Source organism: Lingula anatina, chromosome 6, assembly GCF_051362555.1.
Source record: "Lingula anatina isolate TDL-2025a chromosome 6, LinAna3.0, whole genome shotgun sequence".
In the NCBI taxonomy this organism is placed as follows: domain Eukaryota; kingdom Metazoa; phylum Brachiopoda; class Lingulata; order Lingulida; family Lingulidae; genus Lingula; species Lingula anatina.
In genome coordinates, this window is record NC_141772.1 from 17,443,836 (window position 1) to 17,456,292 (window position 12,457).

At 36.2% G+C, this 12,457-nt stretch overlaps 1 protein-coding gene across 5 annotated transcripts in view; it reads left to right on the forward strand.

The window, feature by feature from the left end:
• Nucleotides 1-12,457, forward strand: part of LOC106178004 (ultra-long-chain fatty acid omega-hydroxylase) — a 50,501-nt gene that overhangs the window by 6,381 nt on the left and 31,663 nt on the right. For 3 of the 5 annotated variants that reach the window (XM_087014746.1, XM_087014747.1, XM_087014745.1), the window contains exons 2-6: nucleotides 1,125-1,343; nucleotides 3,788-3,980; nucleotides 5,984-6,111; nucleotides 6,289-6,413; nucleotides 7,425-7,484. In XM_087014746.1, coding sequence (XP_086870872.1) covers nucleotides 1,131-1,343; nucleotides 3,788-3,980; nucleotides 5,984-6,111; nucleotides 6,289-6,413; nucleotides 7,425-7,484 — 719 coding nt within the window. In that variant the 5' untranslated portion in view covers nucleotides 1,125-1,130. Of the gene's footprint in view, nucleotides 1-1,124; nucleotides 1,344-2,956; nucleotides 3,098-3,787; nucleotides 3,981-5,983; nucleotides 6,112-6,288; nucleotides 6,414-7,424; nucleotides 7,485-12,457 lie in introns of those variants that run through there. The other 2 variants (XM_087014748.1, XM_087014749.1) reach the window with 2 other exon arrangements.

Genomic DNA, 12,457 nt, shown 5'->3' on the forward strand with positions numbered 1-12,457 from the left:
AGTAGATCCTATAGTATTGATCCTGTTAGTATTGATCTCCCTTAGAGACCTTGCCTCAGTTTTCGGCCTTACAAGCTCACGGTACCCTTACCACTAATAAGGCCTTATAGCAGTATGTACAAAAACCTTGAGACACTTAAGTACCTTGAAATGTCCACGTTCTGACAATCTCTGTGGGTCTTTCGTTGCACCTCGTAGTATGTATATCCAATTAAAAGCGTTTTCGTGTACCTTCAGGCACGATGTTCATAAAGTTTTGGTCTTTTTATTTCAGCTTCCTACTGCAGTGACACAACAGCACGCCATATTGTCGAACACTCGCGGAAAGGGCGACCAGTTTTTCAAGGTTGACCTCGAAATGGAGTTGACCTGTTTCATATATTTCCAATGTAAACTTTTAGCGCCCTCGCCTATTGTACTAACCCTTGGGTGACAAGTTGTGAAGAATGGTGTTTGATCCATGTAGGCGACCTCCAGTTTATAATGTTTTACAAGCATTTGACCATCCATTTGCGCTTCTGTCGAATTTGGCCTACCTTTGCCTTAAAACCTACATGAATAAATATTTGAGAAATTTTAAAATTAAAGTATTTTATAGCAATATTTACATACTACGAGGTGCAACGGAAGACCCACAGAGATTGTCAGAATGTTGACATTTCAAGGCACTTAAGTGTCTCAAGGTTTTTGTACATACTGCTGAGGCCTTACCAGCGGTAAGGGTACCGTGAGCTTGTAAGGCCGAAAACTGAGGCAATTAGAGACCATTCCCAGAGCCTATTGTACTAACTTTGGATCGATCTATCTCCAAGGGGATTCTTGCTAAATTGCTAACTAGTTCTAAAGCAGCTTAGATGACTAGCACGCCCAGCTGTTAGAGTCTAATTAACTATCATATTTTAGCGGCTTCAGTAGGCATGCCAGACATCTGAGCTGTTTTAGCTAAAAGCAATTTAGCGAGAAACCCCTTGGAGATGGGTTGATCCAGTTAGATCGATCAGGGCATGGGAACCCAGTCCTAAACCATTTGCCAATGCAAATGCAACTACCCCCCATCCTGGTGTTGAATTTGTCTCAAAAATTTTTTGTATCAGCATTTAATTTTTCAAGTATTATCTTTACAGATCAAGATGGTTATAGATGCACTGTCGTCCTACTTACTCCTGGACATGCCATGGTCAATCAACATTTCGACAATCTTCAGAACAATTTTTGTGCTTGTACTGTGTTTTATGGTTTATAAGGTCTACCAATTCATCGCTTATGTGGCTCTACAACATAGGACTTTATCACAGTTTGATAGTTACGAGGATTTTCATTGGTGGTATGGATCACTAAAAGGGGTAAGTGCATGTAACTTCAGGGATAAGTGATGGAATTTTAAAGTTTTTAACATATTCACCATAATTGTTGTTTTATGTAGCAAAATGTTCACAAGTTTAATGGTTTTTGCTCAAAATTAAATAAGGAATAAGTCCATATGACTGATGTTGTCATTTATTAAAATGACGAAATGTAATATCATGATAAGAAGGTACAAGATGGGGTATAGTAACAACTTAAAATTAAATGATCACACATACATACCCCATATAATAGAGCAACAAGTTTGCAAAGAACAAAACAATGGCAAAAAGATGTGAGAAGCTCACATCCCCGCCAAAATCTTCTTTTAGAGTTGAATATGAGCAAAAATCTTTGATGTTTATAGTTTCAGTTTGACTATTTGATTCTAGAGATAGTATTTTGTTTTGCATGTTCTAATTAGATCACAGACCAATTTATAACTTTAAAACATCTATAAAAGTGAATTTGAACATGCTTATACCTGCTTCACTAGTTTTCTTTGGATGGTTTACCAGTAAGAAACTATGATATATTACGTCCACTTCCAGTGAGTGGTAATTTAAGGACACTAGTCACGTAAAAATCCATTTCTCAAATTTTGAAGATTCAGCACTCAATCTATACACTAGACATATGTTTTAATCGGTCCCCAACATTTAAAAAGAATAAAAACTACCTATTAGTATACATGCTATATGTGCTTAACAACAATTTTGATTGGGTAATGTGAGTATGGAATGGACAGGAGACACTTGGCTTGTCATTTATTTTTCTCGAAAATATATCAGATAATTATATACTGTCCTTGAAAGAGCAAAGATTGAAAGATAATTTTAGATAAACATTGACTGGGGAAATATCCAAAAGGAGTAAAGGGCTAAAGTACCAACATCTTGTTAATAATTTTACAGTGGAATTCTATTTAAAAAAGCCAATTTTACATAAATATAAGGAATTAATTGCCAAATTTAGGGTGTATTCCCATAGATTTTAGATTGATCTATCCCCGTGGGGAGTCTCACTAGATTACTGTCAGATAATCTGGCTTAAATGTGTGTCCCACCTACTACTCATCACATAATCTAACTGTCGAAACTGGAAGGTAAACAGACACAAATGAAAATTAAGAACCTGTAAACTATGTATTTTAAATGACATCCAGGATGAATTTCATTTTATTCTTAAATGTCCTTGCTACAGAACGATTGGGCAGAAATACATCAACATTTTATAGATACAAAGCAATGTTTTCAAACTAATTAAATAGTTATCACTAAATATTTCAAAATTAAACAACTTAGGAAAGTACTTAAAATGTGCAACGGAGTTAAGATAAACATCAGTCTGATGTGTTTTTATTATTACAGTGCTAGCAGTTGAAGTTGTAGAGTAGTGGTATTGTTTTTGTTGTTATGACCTTATATTTTTACTGCATTTCATTCCGATGAGCCGTAGGGCTTAAGGGTTTAATTATATATTGCATTGAATTTCGCAAATAACGGGCATAAACCCTTAGGGTAAGAGAGATGAATGGGTATGAATTATTATCAGTAGTAGTTTGAAAAGTCATCTTCTGGGGCTGATTTAGGTCGTCTTCATTGTTTTCCAGAAGACGTTCATATTTTCAAGTTTACATTGACGGGTATCTATTTTTTTCTGTTGGAAGACTGCCAAAATTGAAGGATGAATCAACAAAGAAAATTTGGAAGACTGTCAATAAATAGCTCTAGATCCGCCCCTGATCTTACAGGTAGATAATGGTAGCTTAGTCTGACAGCTTACTTAACAAGCTGGCTTTCTCATCCAGTAGCACGTATGTCGTCACCAGACCACGTGATCACGTAGCTCATTAATTCTCAGATCTATATAGCTAATAGAGAGGTTTTTTGAAGCTCAAAATTTACAAAATTACTTCTTAATTTGTGTATTTTGATAAAGATATCATTAGTTGGTTATGTTTGCTGAAGGATATGCTCTGTTCAGGCCATTAATTCTGACGGTCTGATGATAAACCTTTAACTCCCCGTCGAGCATGAACAGGGTGAGAAGCCGTCTCTGATGGACAAGCAGGGATTGATTTGTATATTTGCGCACATAGCACTGTCTTGAAGTCACCTCATGCCATTGTGTTTTGCCCTATAATTATGTCATCAGACTGTACACACACGTCAGAGAATGGTCAGTTAGTTGTTGCATTAAATGTTGGCATACAGTATGTACCAGCACCTGCTTTCTCCCCCCTCCCCCCCCCCCCCCACACACACACACACACACACACGTCAGGCATGTATTGGTAATGGCAATGGTTTATGTTTCTCCTCTAATAGAGATCTCATGACTGTAGGCCTAGAGCTTTTGCCAAGAATTTGTTGCAGACATAGGTAAAGTCAGAATGGTTAGATGTATGAAGACCTTGATATTCATCGTTTTACCTTTCTAGTTTAAAGGTGTGCTGAATGAAGATTTTATGAGGGGAAGACTGGCCAAGGCTGAGAAAAACAAGTATTTTTTTGTACAGTGGAATGGGCCATTCTTCGGTGCTTTGACATTATGCCATCCTGACACTGCAAAAGTGGTCCTTAAAGGTTATGAACCCAAAGGGAGAGTATATGAGACCCTGCGACCATGGTTAGGTAAGTGATAAATTAAGTCTTTCTTTTCAAATGGAAACCCTGGTGAAAATCATGCTAGTGACACTGGTTCAACTATTAATTGTAGTTGAGTCGCCACTCCCATAGGCCCAATAGTTGAACCATGCAATGTTCTTTCCTGTAAACTTTTTTTTTTTTTTTTGCTGAAATGCATTATTGTACCACCAGCATGATAAACTGCACTTTGCAAATTTTCTATCCCTAATATCTCAAAAACCGGCAGAGATACATCCAAAGTTGCTGTTGAACTTGAATAGGAAGTCATACACTGGCTACCCTTAGCAAAATGAAAAGTGTGCAGCACATGTGCTGCAAATGTACTGCACATGTGCGGCACACTCTAGAGTGTGCAGTAGACAGCTTTGGGGAGTGTGCAGAAGTGTGCGATAAAAATGATTTCTTGTTGCACACCTACTGCACACTTCCATAAGTACAGATAGTGTGCAGAAAGTATGCAAGAGACTTGGTATTTCAATAGAAGCACGCGGAGAGTGTGCGATAATGTTAAAATTTGATCAAGAGTACGCAACAAGTGTGCAGAAAATGTAATTTTTCTGTCATGTGTGTGCAGAAAATGTGCGAGAGACTTGGTTTTTCAACAGATGTGTGCAGAAAGCTTGCAATAAACTTACAATTTGATCAGGAGTTTGCCAGAAGTGTGCAGAAAACTCAAATTTTTCATCAGGAGTGTGCGACAAGTGTACAGGAAACTTAGAAATTTTAAGCTGTGAGTTGAGTATACAACAAGCTTTTAATTTTATCGAGTATGCTATTTTAGAGTAATAACCTTATCATTTGATTATTTAATATGTACCAATACAAGATACATGTATATGCAAAGCCAGTGACAATTACACAAACAAAATACTTCAATACACATTTTACTTTATATCCATCAATTAGAAATAATCAGTGCTTATATAAAATTTTAATTATTATGATATATAAGTGGCAAGTACACTATGATTAATATTGTGAGCTATAGTGGGTATTTACCGGTATGTCACAGGCCAGAGAGAAATTCAGCCAAATTAGTCCAACAAACAAATCAATAACATTATGTAAAGCTAGTTATAAATTGTATTGTTCTAACAAACTATGGTGTTTATCTCTCTCAAAGTATGAGAATAAGTCAAGGGCAAAATAAGTTTAACAACATCTAATAGAAAAAAGCCTAATCAACCCTTTAAACTCATTCACTAAATCACAACTTTTGCAATGCTATGCCCGCCATTAAAAAAGATTATTATCAGGATGTATCAAAAACAGTCATGAAATCTAGGGTTGTGGTAAATTAAACATGGCTCCTACTAGTATAATCTTGACTTTGCTAGTTAATTTTCACAAAAAAAGATAAAAACACAGTAAATGTATTTTTAGTATTTTTATGATGATATTTACTAACTTCATATTTCTTCCATATATTGAAAGTCAACCTTATCTAGTCAGATTTTAATCTTGCTTATAGTCAGATTTTACTTGACCTTGGCTGTTTTAAAAAGTGAAATTTCAATCCAGCCTAATATATATAATGTAATGTAAAAGTAAGTGAACATAAAGGGTATAGTACTGTCCCTCATAAAGGGTGGGAAACGAGGACAAATTAATATTTTTAAAGATACATTTTATTATAAATCATGCTCAATCACACTTTAAGCCTAAGGTTTAACAGTCAACTGATGTTAGAGAATGGATCAATCTAGGGATGGGAGCGCAGTCTAAGTATTTCCAAGTTTATAGGCCAGATGAAAGGGGTTAGGCTCATGAAGCCGAATTAGACCTTTTATCTACTTTCCACTATACCATGGATTTTTCAAATTTTCTAGCCCTCACATTTCCTAATCCAGAAGAGATTCACCCCTATAGTTATTCATTACTATTGAACTTGAGTACACTTAATTGTATTGGTGGTACAAAACCTGGTCCTCTTTTGTATTCATGTCAATATTCATTGGAAGTAACATATTTTTGTTGCATTTTAATAGGTGATGGCTTGCTTCTTGCCAAGGGGAAAAAATGGATGAGACAAAGGCGGCTTCTCACCCCTGCATTCCATTTTGACATCCTCAGAACATACATGGTTATTTACAATGAGGCATCGGATATGTTCCTGGTGAGGCTCTTTTTTTTTTCTCTCACGTATTGGCCCATTTTTTGTGGCATTTCTGTGTGGCATTTTTTTTTTTTTTTTTGTCATAAAAAGTATATACATGTATTTTTTCACAAAGAATTTGATTACAAGCATAGTTTCTTTGATCACCACTCTTCTTATAAATTTTTGTTGTTGCAGACCAAGCTTTCTGGAATGGCAGAGAGAAATGAACCTTTGGATGTCTTTCATCATATCAGTTTGTTGACTTTGGATATCATTTTGAAGTGTGCCTTCTCTTTTGATGCCAATGTGCAGTCGACTGGGTAAGATGAGAGCTTAGAAATGGCTATACAGCCCAAAATAGAAAGTCCCTGCACAGTCGTGCAGCCTCAGCCTAGGTAGTGTGCTGCCCCCTCGCAGAGTTTCGCCATCCACCCCTCTTCTGGACAATAGAAAGGGGAGGATGGCAAACAATGGGGGTGTAACTGGAAGCAAAGCTTGTAGTATCCCAGATAGCTTGCACACTTTGGGCCAACGTTGGTGAATGGTTGGCTTGTTAGCATATGGCAGTATTACATTGGCCCAACGTTGGCCCAACCACAGCATTATATGCTTATCCTTACTTCAAATACAAATACGTTGGGCCTCGAATACAAGGCAAAAGTGGAAATGACATATATAGGAAAGGTTGTCCCGTGACCATGCTCTCTGTCCAACCTAGCTTTTACAGAATGTGAGTACATTTGTGTGCAACAGGTTTTCCTTTGTTTTCACTAAAAAGGAGGAGTCCAAAAGGAAACAGGGTACTTCTGTGCAGCATACCGATTTACAAGCAGTTCTGCAGACAACGTGTCATTTCATTCATTTCTGAAATCAGCAAAAGCGAAAACAACAAGGAAAGACTTAGTGGAGCCATATGAATTTGAGATTTGAAGTATTAGTTGCTGAGAAATATGGGGAAAGAAGATGAAAGAGTATGGAAACAGTAATTACCTGACGCCATATCAATTATGCATGTTCTGAATCCAGAGGTTGCCCAAGCTGAGTCAGGTGAAGTTGCAAGTGCTGCTGCAAGACCTGATGGTAATAAACCATCCAGATCTACATATAGGAAAAGGGAGCTTTCAAATGAAAAAATTGCAGCAAATTTTTGAGATGTGTGTGTGTGTGTATTATTTAAAAAGTTTAATGACTTCAACAGTTCACAACTTTTGAATTGAAGTTTTGAACTGATTTTTAATTACTGGTATATTTTTAACCAATTGTTTGGCTTAAAGTTCATGTGATGTGTTGATGTACAATGACTAAGGTCATGCTTTTAATATCTCTTCTAGGAAAAGGCATCCATACATTCAAGCTGTGTTCGATATGTGTCATGATGTGCCAAGAAGATTGTAAGTATATTATTGTTTCATGTGACTGTAGAAAAATGTATATGTTTGTAATGCCCCTATTTCACATAGACCAAGAATCCCACGAATGGCCATGAATTGACAAATTTCAGGATTCCTGGTTGAATTGTAATCAGTTTGTGAAGTTCTTAACAGATTCGTATATATTCGTAGTCAGTTCTTGCACTTCTTGACCAACAGGAATTGGTGGCAAAAACTTTGATGCCCCTATTTCACACAGACCAGGAATCCCACGAATGGCCATGAATTGAAAATTTTAGGATTCAAGGTTGAATCATAATCAGTTCGTGAAGTTCTTAACAGATTCGTATATAATCGTAGTCAGTTCTTGCAATTCTTGATCAATCGGGAATTCGTGGCAAAAAATTTGAGCTGTTCAAAATTTTGGCCACAAACTCCCGATTCCAAAAAATCGTAGTGAATTTCTGGACAATATTCATGCAATTCCAGCCGAATCCCAATATTCGTAACACTATCGCACCTGTATCATAACTGAATCGTAGAGCGTGTCTAATTAGACCAGAAAATTGGCAAAATCTCATGATTCCAGCCAAATCCCACGAATATTCGTAACACTATCGCACTTTTCCAGAAGGCCCAGAAGACAGCATCCAATCTGGCCCTGTCAGTTGTGCATGATGATTTGATTTATAACAAACTACATTTTCAGTTAGATAGGAATTGCTTTATTTTAGATATTATAATATGAAAAATTAGCGAACACCAAGAGAGAGAAATACATTGATTCATACTTTCTGTCAAAAGCAGAGCACACTCTTCCCCTTTGTCAGGAATAGGGATCTTCCTCTTGGCAGATTTCCTCTTTTGATGTCTATACCTACACAGGCCCTACCTTCATCCGTCCTTGCCGTCATCATGGTGCAACCTTTTGTCTGTAATTGTCTATAATTTTACAGATCTGGCGAATATTTATAAAATACAGGTCATTTTCGAAAATAAGGTTGCTTTAGACATTTTTCCAATGACTGTGCTGGTTTTGCTTTTTATTTGCATATATATATTAGTCCAAGAAATTGGTGCAGAAAAAAGGGTGAATTGTGCGTTTTTTACCTACAAGCATGAAATTTGCCACAGTTGTAGATAATGGAATTCTACGCTTTTTTGGATATATGGGCATGTCTGAAAATTCCAGTATGGCCGCCAAATCCAATATGGCCGCCACAAATACTCTTTTAAATTAAAACATCTAATATATAGTCTTAAAATGGTTTAGAATATCATTTTATAGCTGGAAAATATCATGCTATGAATGAATTATCAATATCCGCTTCTACAGGTGTATAGAATTCCAAAATGGCCTCCAAAAGTAAAATAAGCAGTTTACTTACGCAAAATATGCAGCAGTTTTGTAAAATCACAAGCACTTACAATTACAAGCATAAAAATTGGCACAGTTATGTAGAACATGATTCTAAGCAACGTTGGATATAGGGGCATGTCTGAAAATTCCAATATGGCAGCCAATTTCAATATTGCCCCCAAAATACCCTTTCAAGGTGAAAGTTATTTGTATAGTCTTTTATAAAAATATCATTTAATGGTTAGAAAATACCATTGTATGTATGAAGTATCAGTATCTGCCACTTAAGGTTTTAAAATTCCAAAATGGCCTCCAAAAGTCAGCAGACCACAACTATTGAATTGTAATCACTCGGGAATAGGCATGTTGGCTTTGCAAACTACCTGTATAATCAGCATATTCCTACCTGTGCAGGAGCTATTCTACAGAGTTTTTAAAAAACCATCAAGCATGATACATTTATTATATACTGAAAAAAGTCCTTCTTTTGATAAACCAACATAAGTAGTTTGACTTTTTGCTCTGGATTCTCATTTAGATCAATTCCCAGTTAGCAATCTTCTTATATGGCACTCATGAGTGACTCCCCCTTTCTAAGAAAAAAAGTATCGTGCAAAATCCATAAAATGTGAAAGAAACACCAGAATAACTTAGCCTTAAAGAGGCAAATATAAAAAACTTGGGGTGTACCAATTTTGTGTTGGTTATGATTCTTCAGCTAGATCAGTGCATGGCGCTTCATCAAATGCTCATAAATATAACAAAAATGACAGCTAATCAAACATACAGGTCTCAACAATTTGGTGTTTTTCATTGGTAAAGTACTAAAAGCAGGGCACATTTGCACTCGATAATGTTATGATGTTATCTTGTGCTTCAAAAATAAATTAGAAAAGCTTCTTATTTAAAAAATTGGCTTTAGTACATTCGCAGTAATGGCTACCGAGAATTTAGTGAAAATTTATGAGCAAAGAAATACCTGTACCCCAAACAGAGGGCAGGTGTTGATACGTGCTGTATCCAAGAGTTGCATTGCAGACTTCACACTTCGTGCACTAAAAAAAGAAGCACTGATCTATAGGCGCCAAACTTTGGTTTTCATTTGATCATTTGGCAACTTGTTTAGTTACAAACTTACACTTTCAAAAAACTGAACATGAAAATAAAAGAATAAAAGAATCCTCCAGACAGTTAATACATACAAAACTTCAAAAAACGATGTATTCTGAGGATTACACCAAGAAATTAGTGCAATATGGACTTTGAAAGGTAAAAATTCATGAGATTTCCGGCATCATTGTCTCTGTGGGACAATCCAGAATGAAGCCATGAGGAGTATTCACTTACCCAGCTTACAAATCTACCAGGTAGCTCCTAACACATCTGTTTGTAGTTATGTGTGCAGTTGCTAACTGTGGTGAGGGGAGTCAGAAGCATTGGAAGACTGGTGCTATAAGGGTTCACACTAGTAACCTACATCTAAGAGTATGCCCTTCCACACTTACATGTTCCTATGGACCGTCATGCATGTAAACTGAGTCAGAAGCATTGGAAGACTGGTCCTATAAGGGTTCACACTAGTAACCTACATCTACTACTATGCCCTACCACACTTTCATATTCCTATTGACCCTCATGCATGTAAACTGATGCTTTCTGGTGTTAAAAACGACCAATGCCTCTTGGTATTTTGTTGGGGAAAGTGGATTACATGTAGAAGCTTTAGCTTTAAGGAAATACTGGGAAAGCTGAGGGAAACACAACTACTAGTAAAGCTAGGCACACATTAATGAATGAAAATTATTTAACCAAATAAGTAGAAATTTCGGTGTAGCTAGCTGTTATCCTCTGTTGAGATATTGTCCATTTTCTAAAGTAAAAGGTTGACCGCCCATAAAACACTTACTTGATAAAATAACTTTTGTTAATTTGAAACTTATTTGTGAAAATACCTTGACATTTTCATATCCTTGACATTTATAGAATTGCTGCATGTGGTGTCACAACTAGACCAAAAGGAGTCCTGTTCCATTTTTTTATGGTCATTTGGGTCTAAATGTAACTAAAGGAGCGAAAAACCAAAAAAGAGTAAAGACTGTTGTCAGTCAGATTATATAGTAGTCTTTTTTTACTTTAAAAGGGTTTTAGTGGCCATATTAGAATATTCAGACATGTCCCTATATAACAAATTGCTTAGAATCCTGTTCTGTACAATTGAGCCAATTTTCATGCTTGTAGTTTTAAGTGCATGATGAATTCACCATACTGCTGCTGTGAGTGGCCTGTTCTTCTTATTTTTGGAGGCCATTTTGGATTTCTATACACTTAAAGAATCAAATATTGATACTTCATGCATACCATAGTCTTGTCTAACCATAAAATGTTATCTTAAGTTATTATAGGATTATATATACTTGAAGTTTTAATTTGAACGGGTATTTGTGTCAGCTATATTGGATTTGGGGGCCATATATTGAAATTTTTAGACATGCTCATACATCCAAAAGTGCTTGGAATCCTGTTTTACAACTGTACCAAATGCCATGCTTGTAGTTTTTGATGAATTAACCACTCTGCTGGATATCTTGGATTAGTAGATTGCTTTTTACTATTGGCGGCCATTTTGGATTTAATACACCTAAAAAAGCAAATATTGATTCTGAATTCATACCGTGGTGTTTTTTAACCTTTGTATGATATTTACGCCCTTAAAAGACTATGTACTTGAAGTTTAAATTAGAAGCCATATTTTTGGAGGCCATATTGGATTTGAAGGCCATTTTTAAATTTTCGGATATGCCCATACATCCAAACTTGCTCAGAATTTCATTTTCCACAAACCTGCCAAATTTTATGTTTGTAGTTTTAAGTGCTTGATGAATTCCCCATTCAAATGGATATCTTGAATAAATGGTCTGCTTTTTTTACTTTTGGCGGCCATTTTGGATTTAACACACCTGAAGGATTCATACCATGGTGTTTTCTAACCTTTATATGATATTTTAAGTCATTAGAAGACTATGTACTTGAAGTTTTAATTTGAATAGGTATTTTGGTGGCCATATTGGATTTGACGGCCATTTTGGAATTTTCGGACATGCCCATATATCCAAATTTGCTTAGAATTTTATTGTCCATAGGTGTGCCAAATTTCATGCTTGTAGGTAAAAAATGCACAATTTTTCACCAATTTCCTGGACTATATGGCACCCAAAGTGTCACCTAAGATAAGCAGCAATTTATGCTAAACACGTGTTTCAAGCATGTTTTATCTCCCTTTTTAAATCTTAGACTGGGTTCCCACAGATTTAGATCGGTCCATCTGGATCAACCTAATTCCCTGGGGGTTCACACTAAATTGCTGTCAGCTCTCTGGAGCAGAGCGCGCACAAAAGTTAATTACCCCCTTACAGCTTTTAGTAGGCGGGACAGACATTTAAGCCGGCTAAGCTGACAGCAATCTAATGAGACTCCCCAGGGGGAATGTGGGAATGGTCTCTTGCTGTGTACAACATTTGCTAACATTACCTGAGATTGAAATGGACGACAGTTCACAATTTCCCTTTATTTATTTCCGCCACTGTAAGCAGTCTGAAAGGAATGCTATCTCACTATTGTCAAACTTCAAGAATGA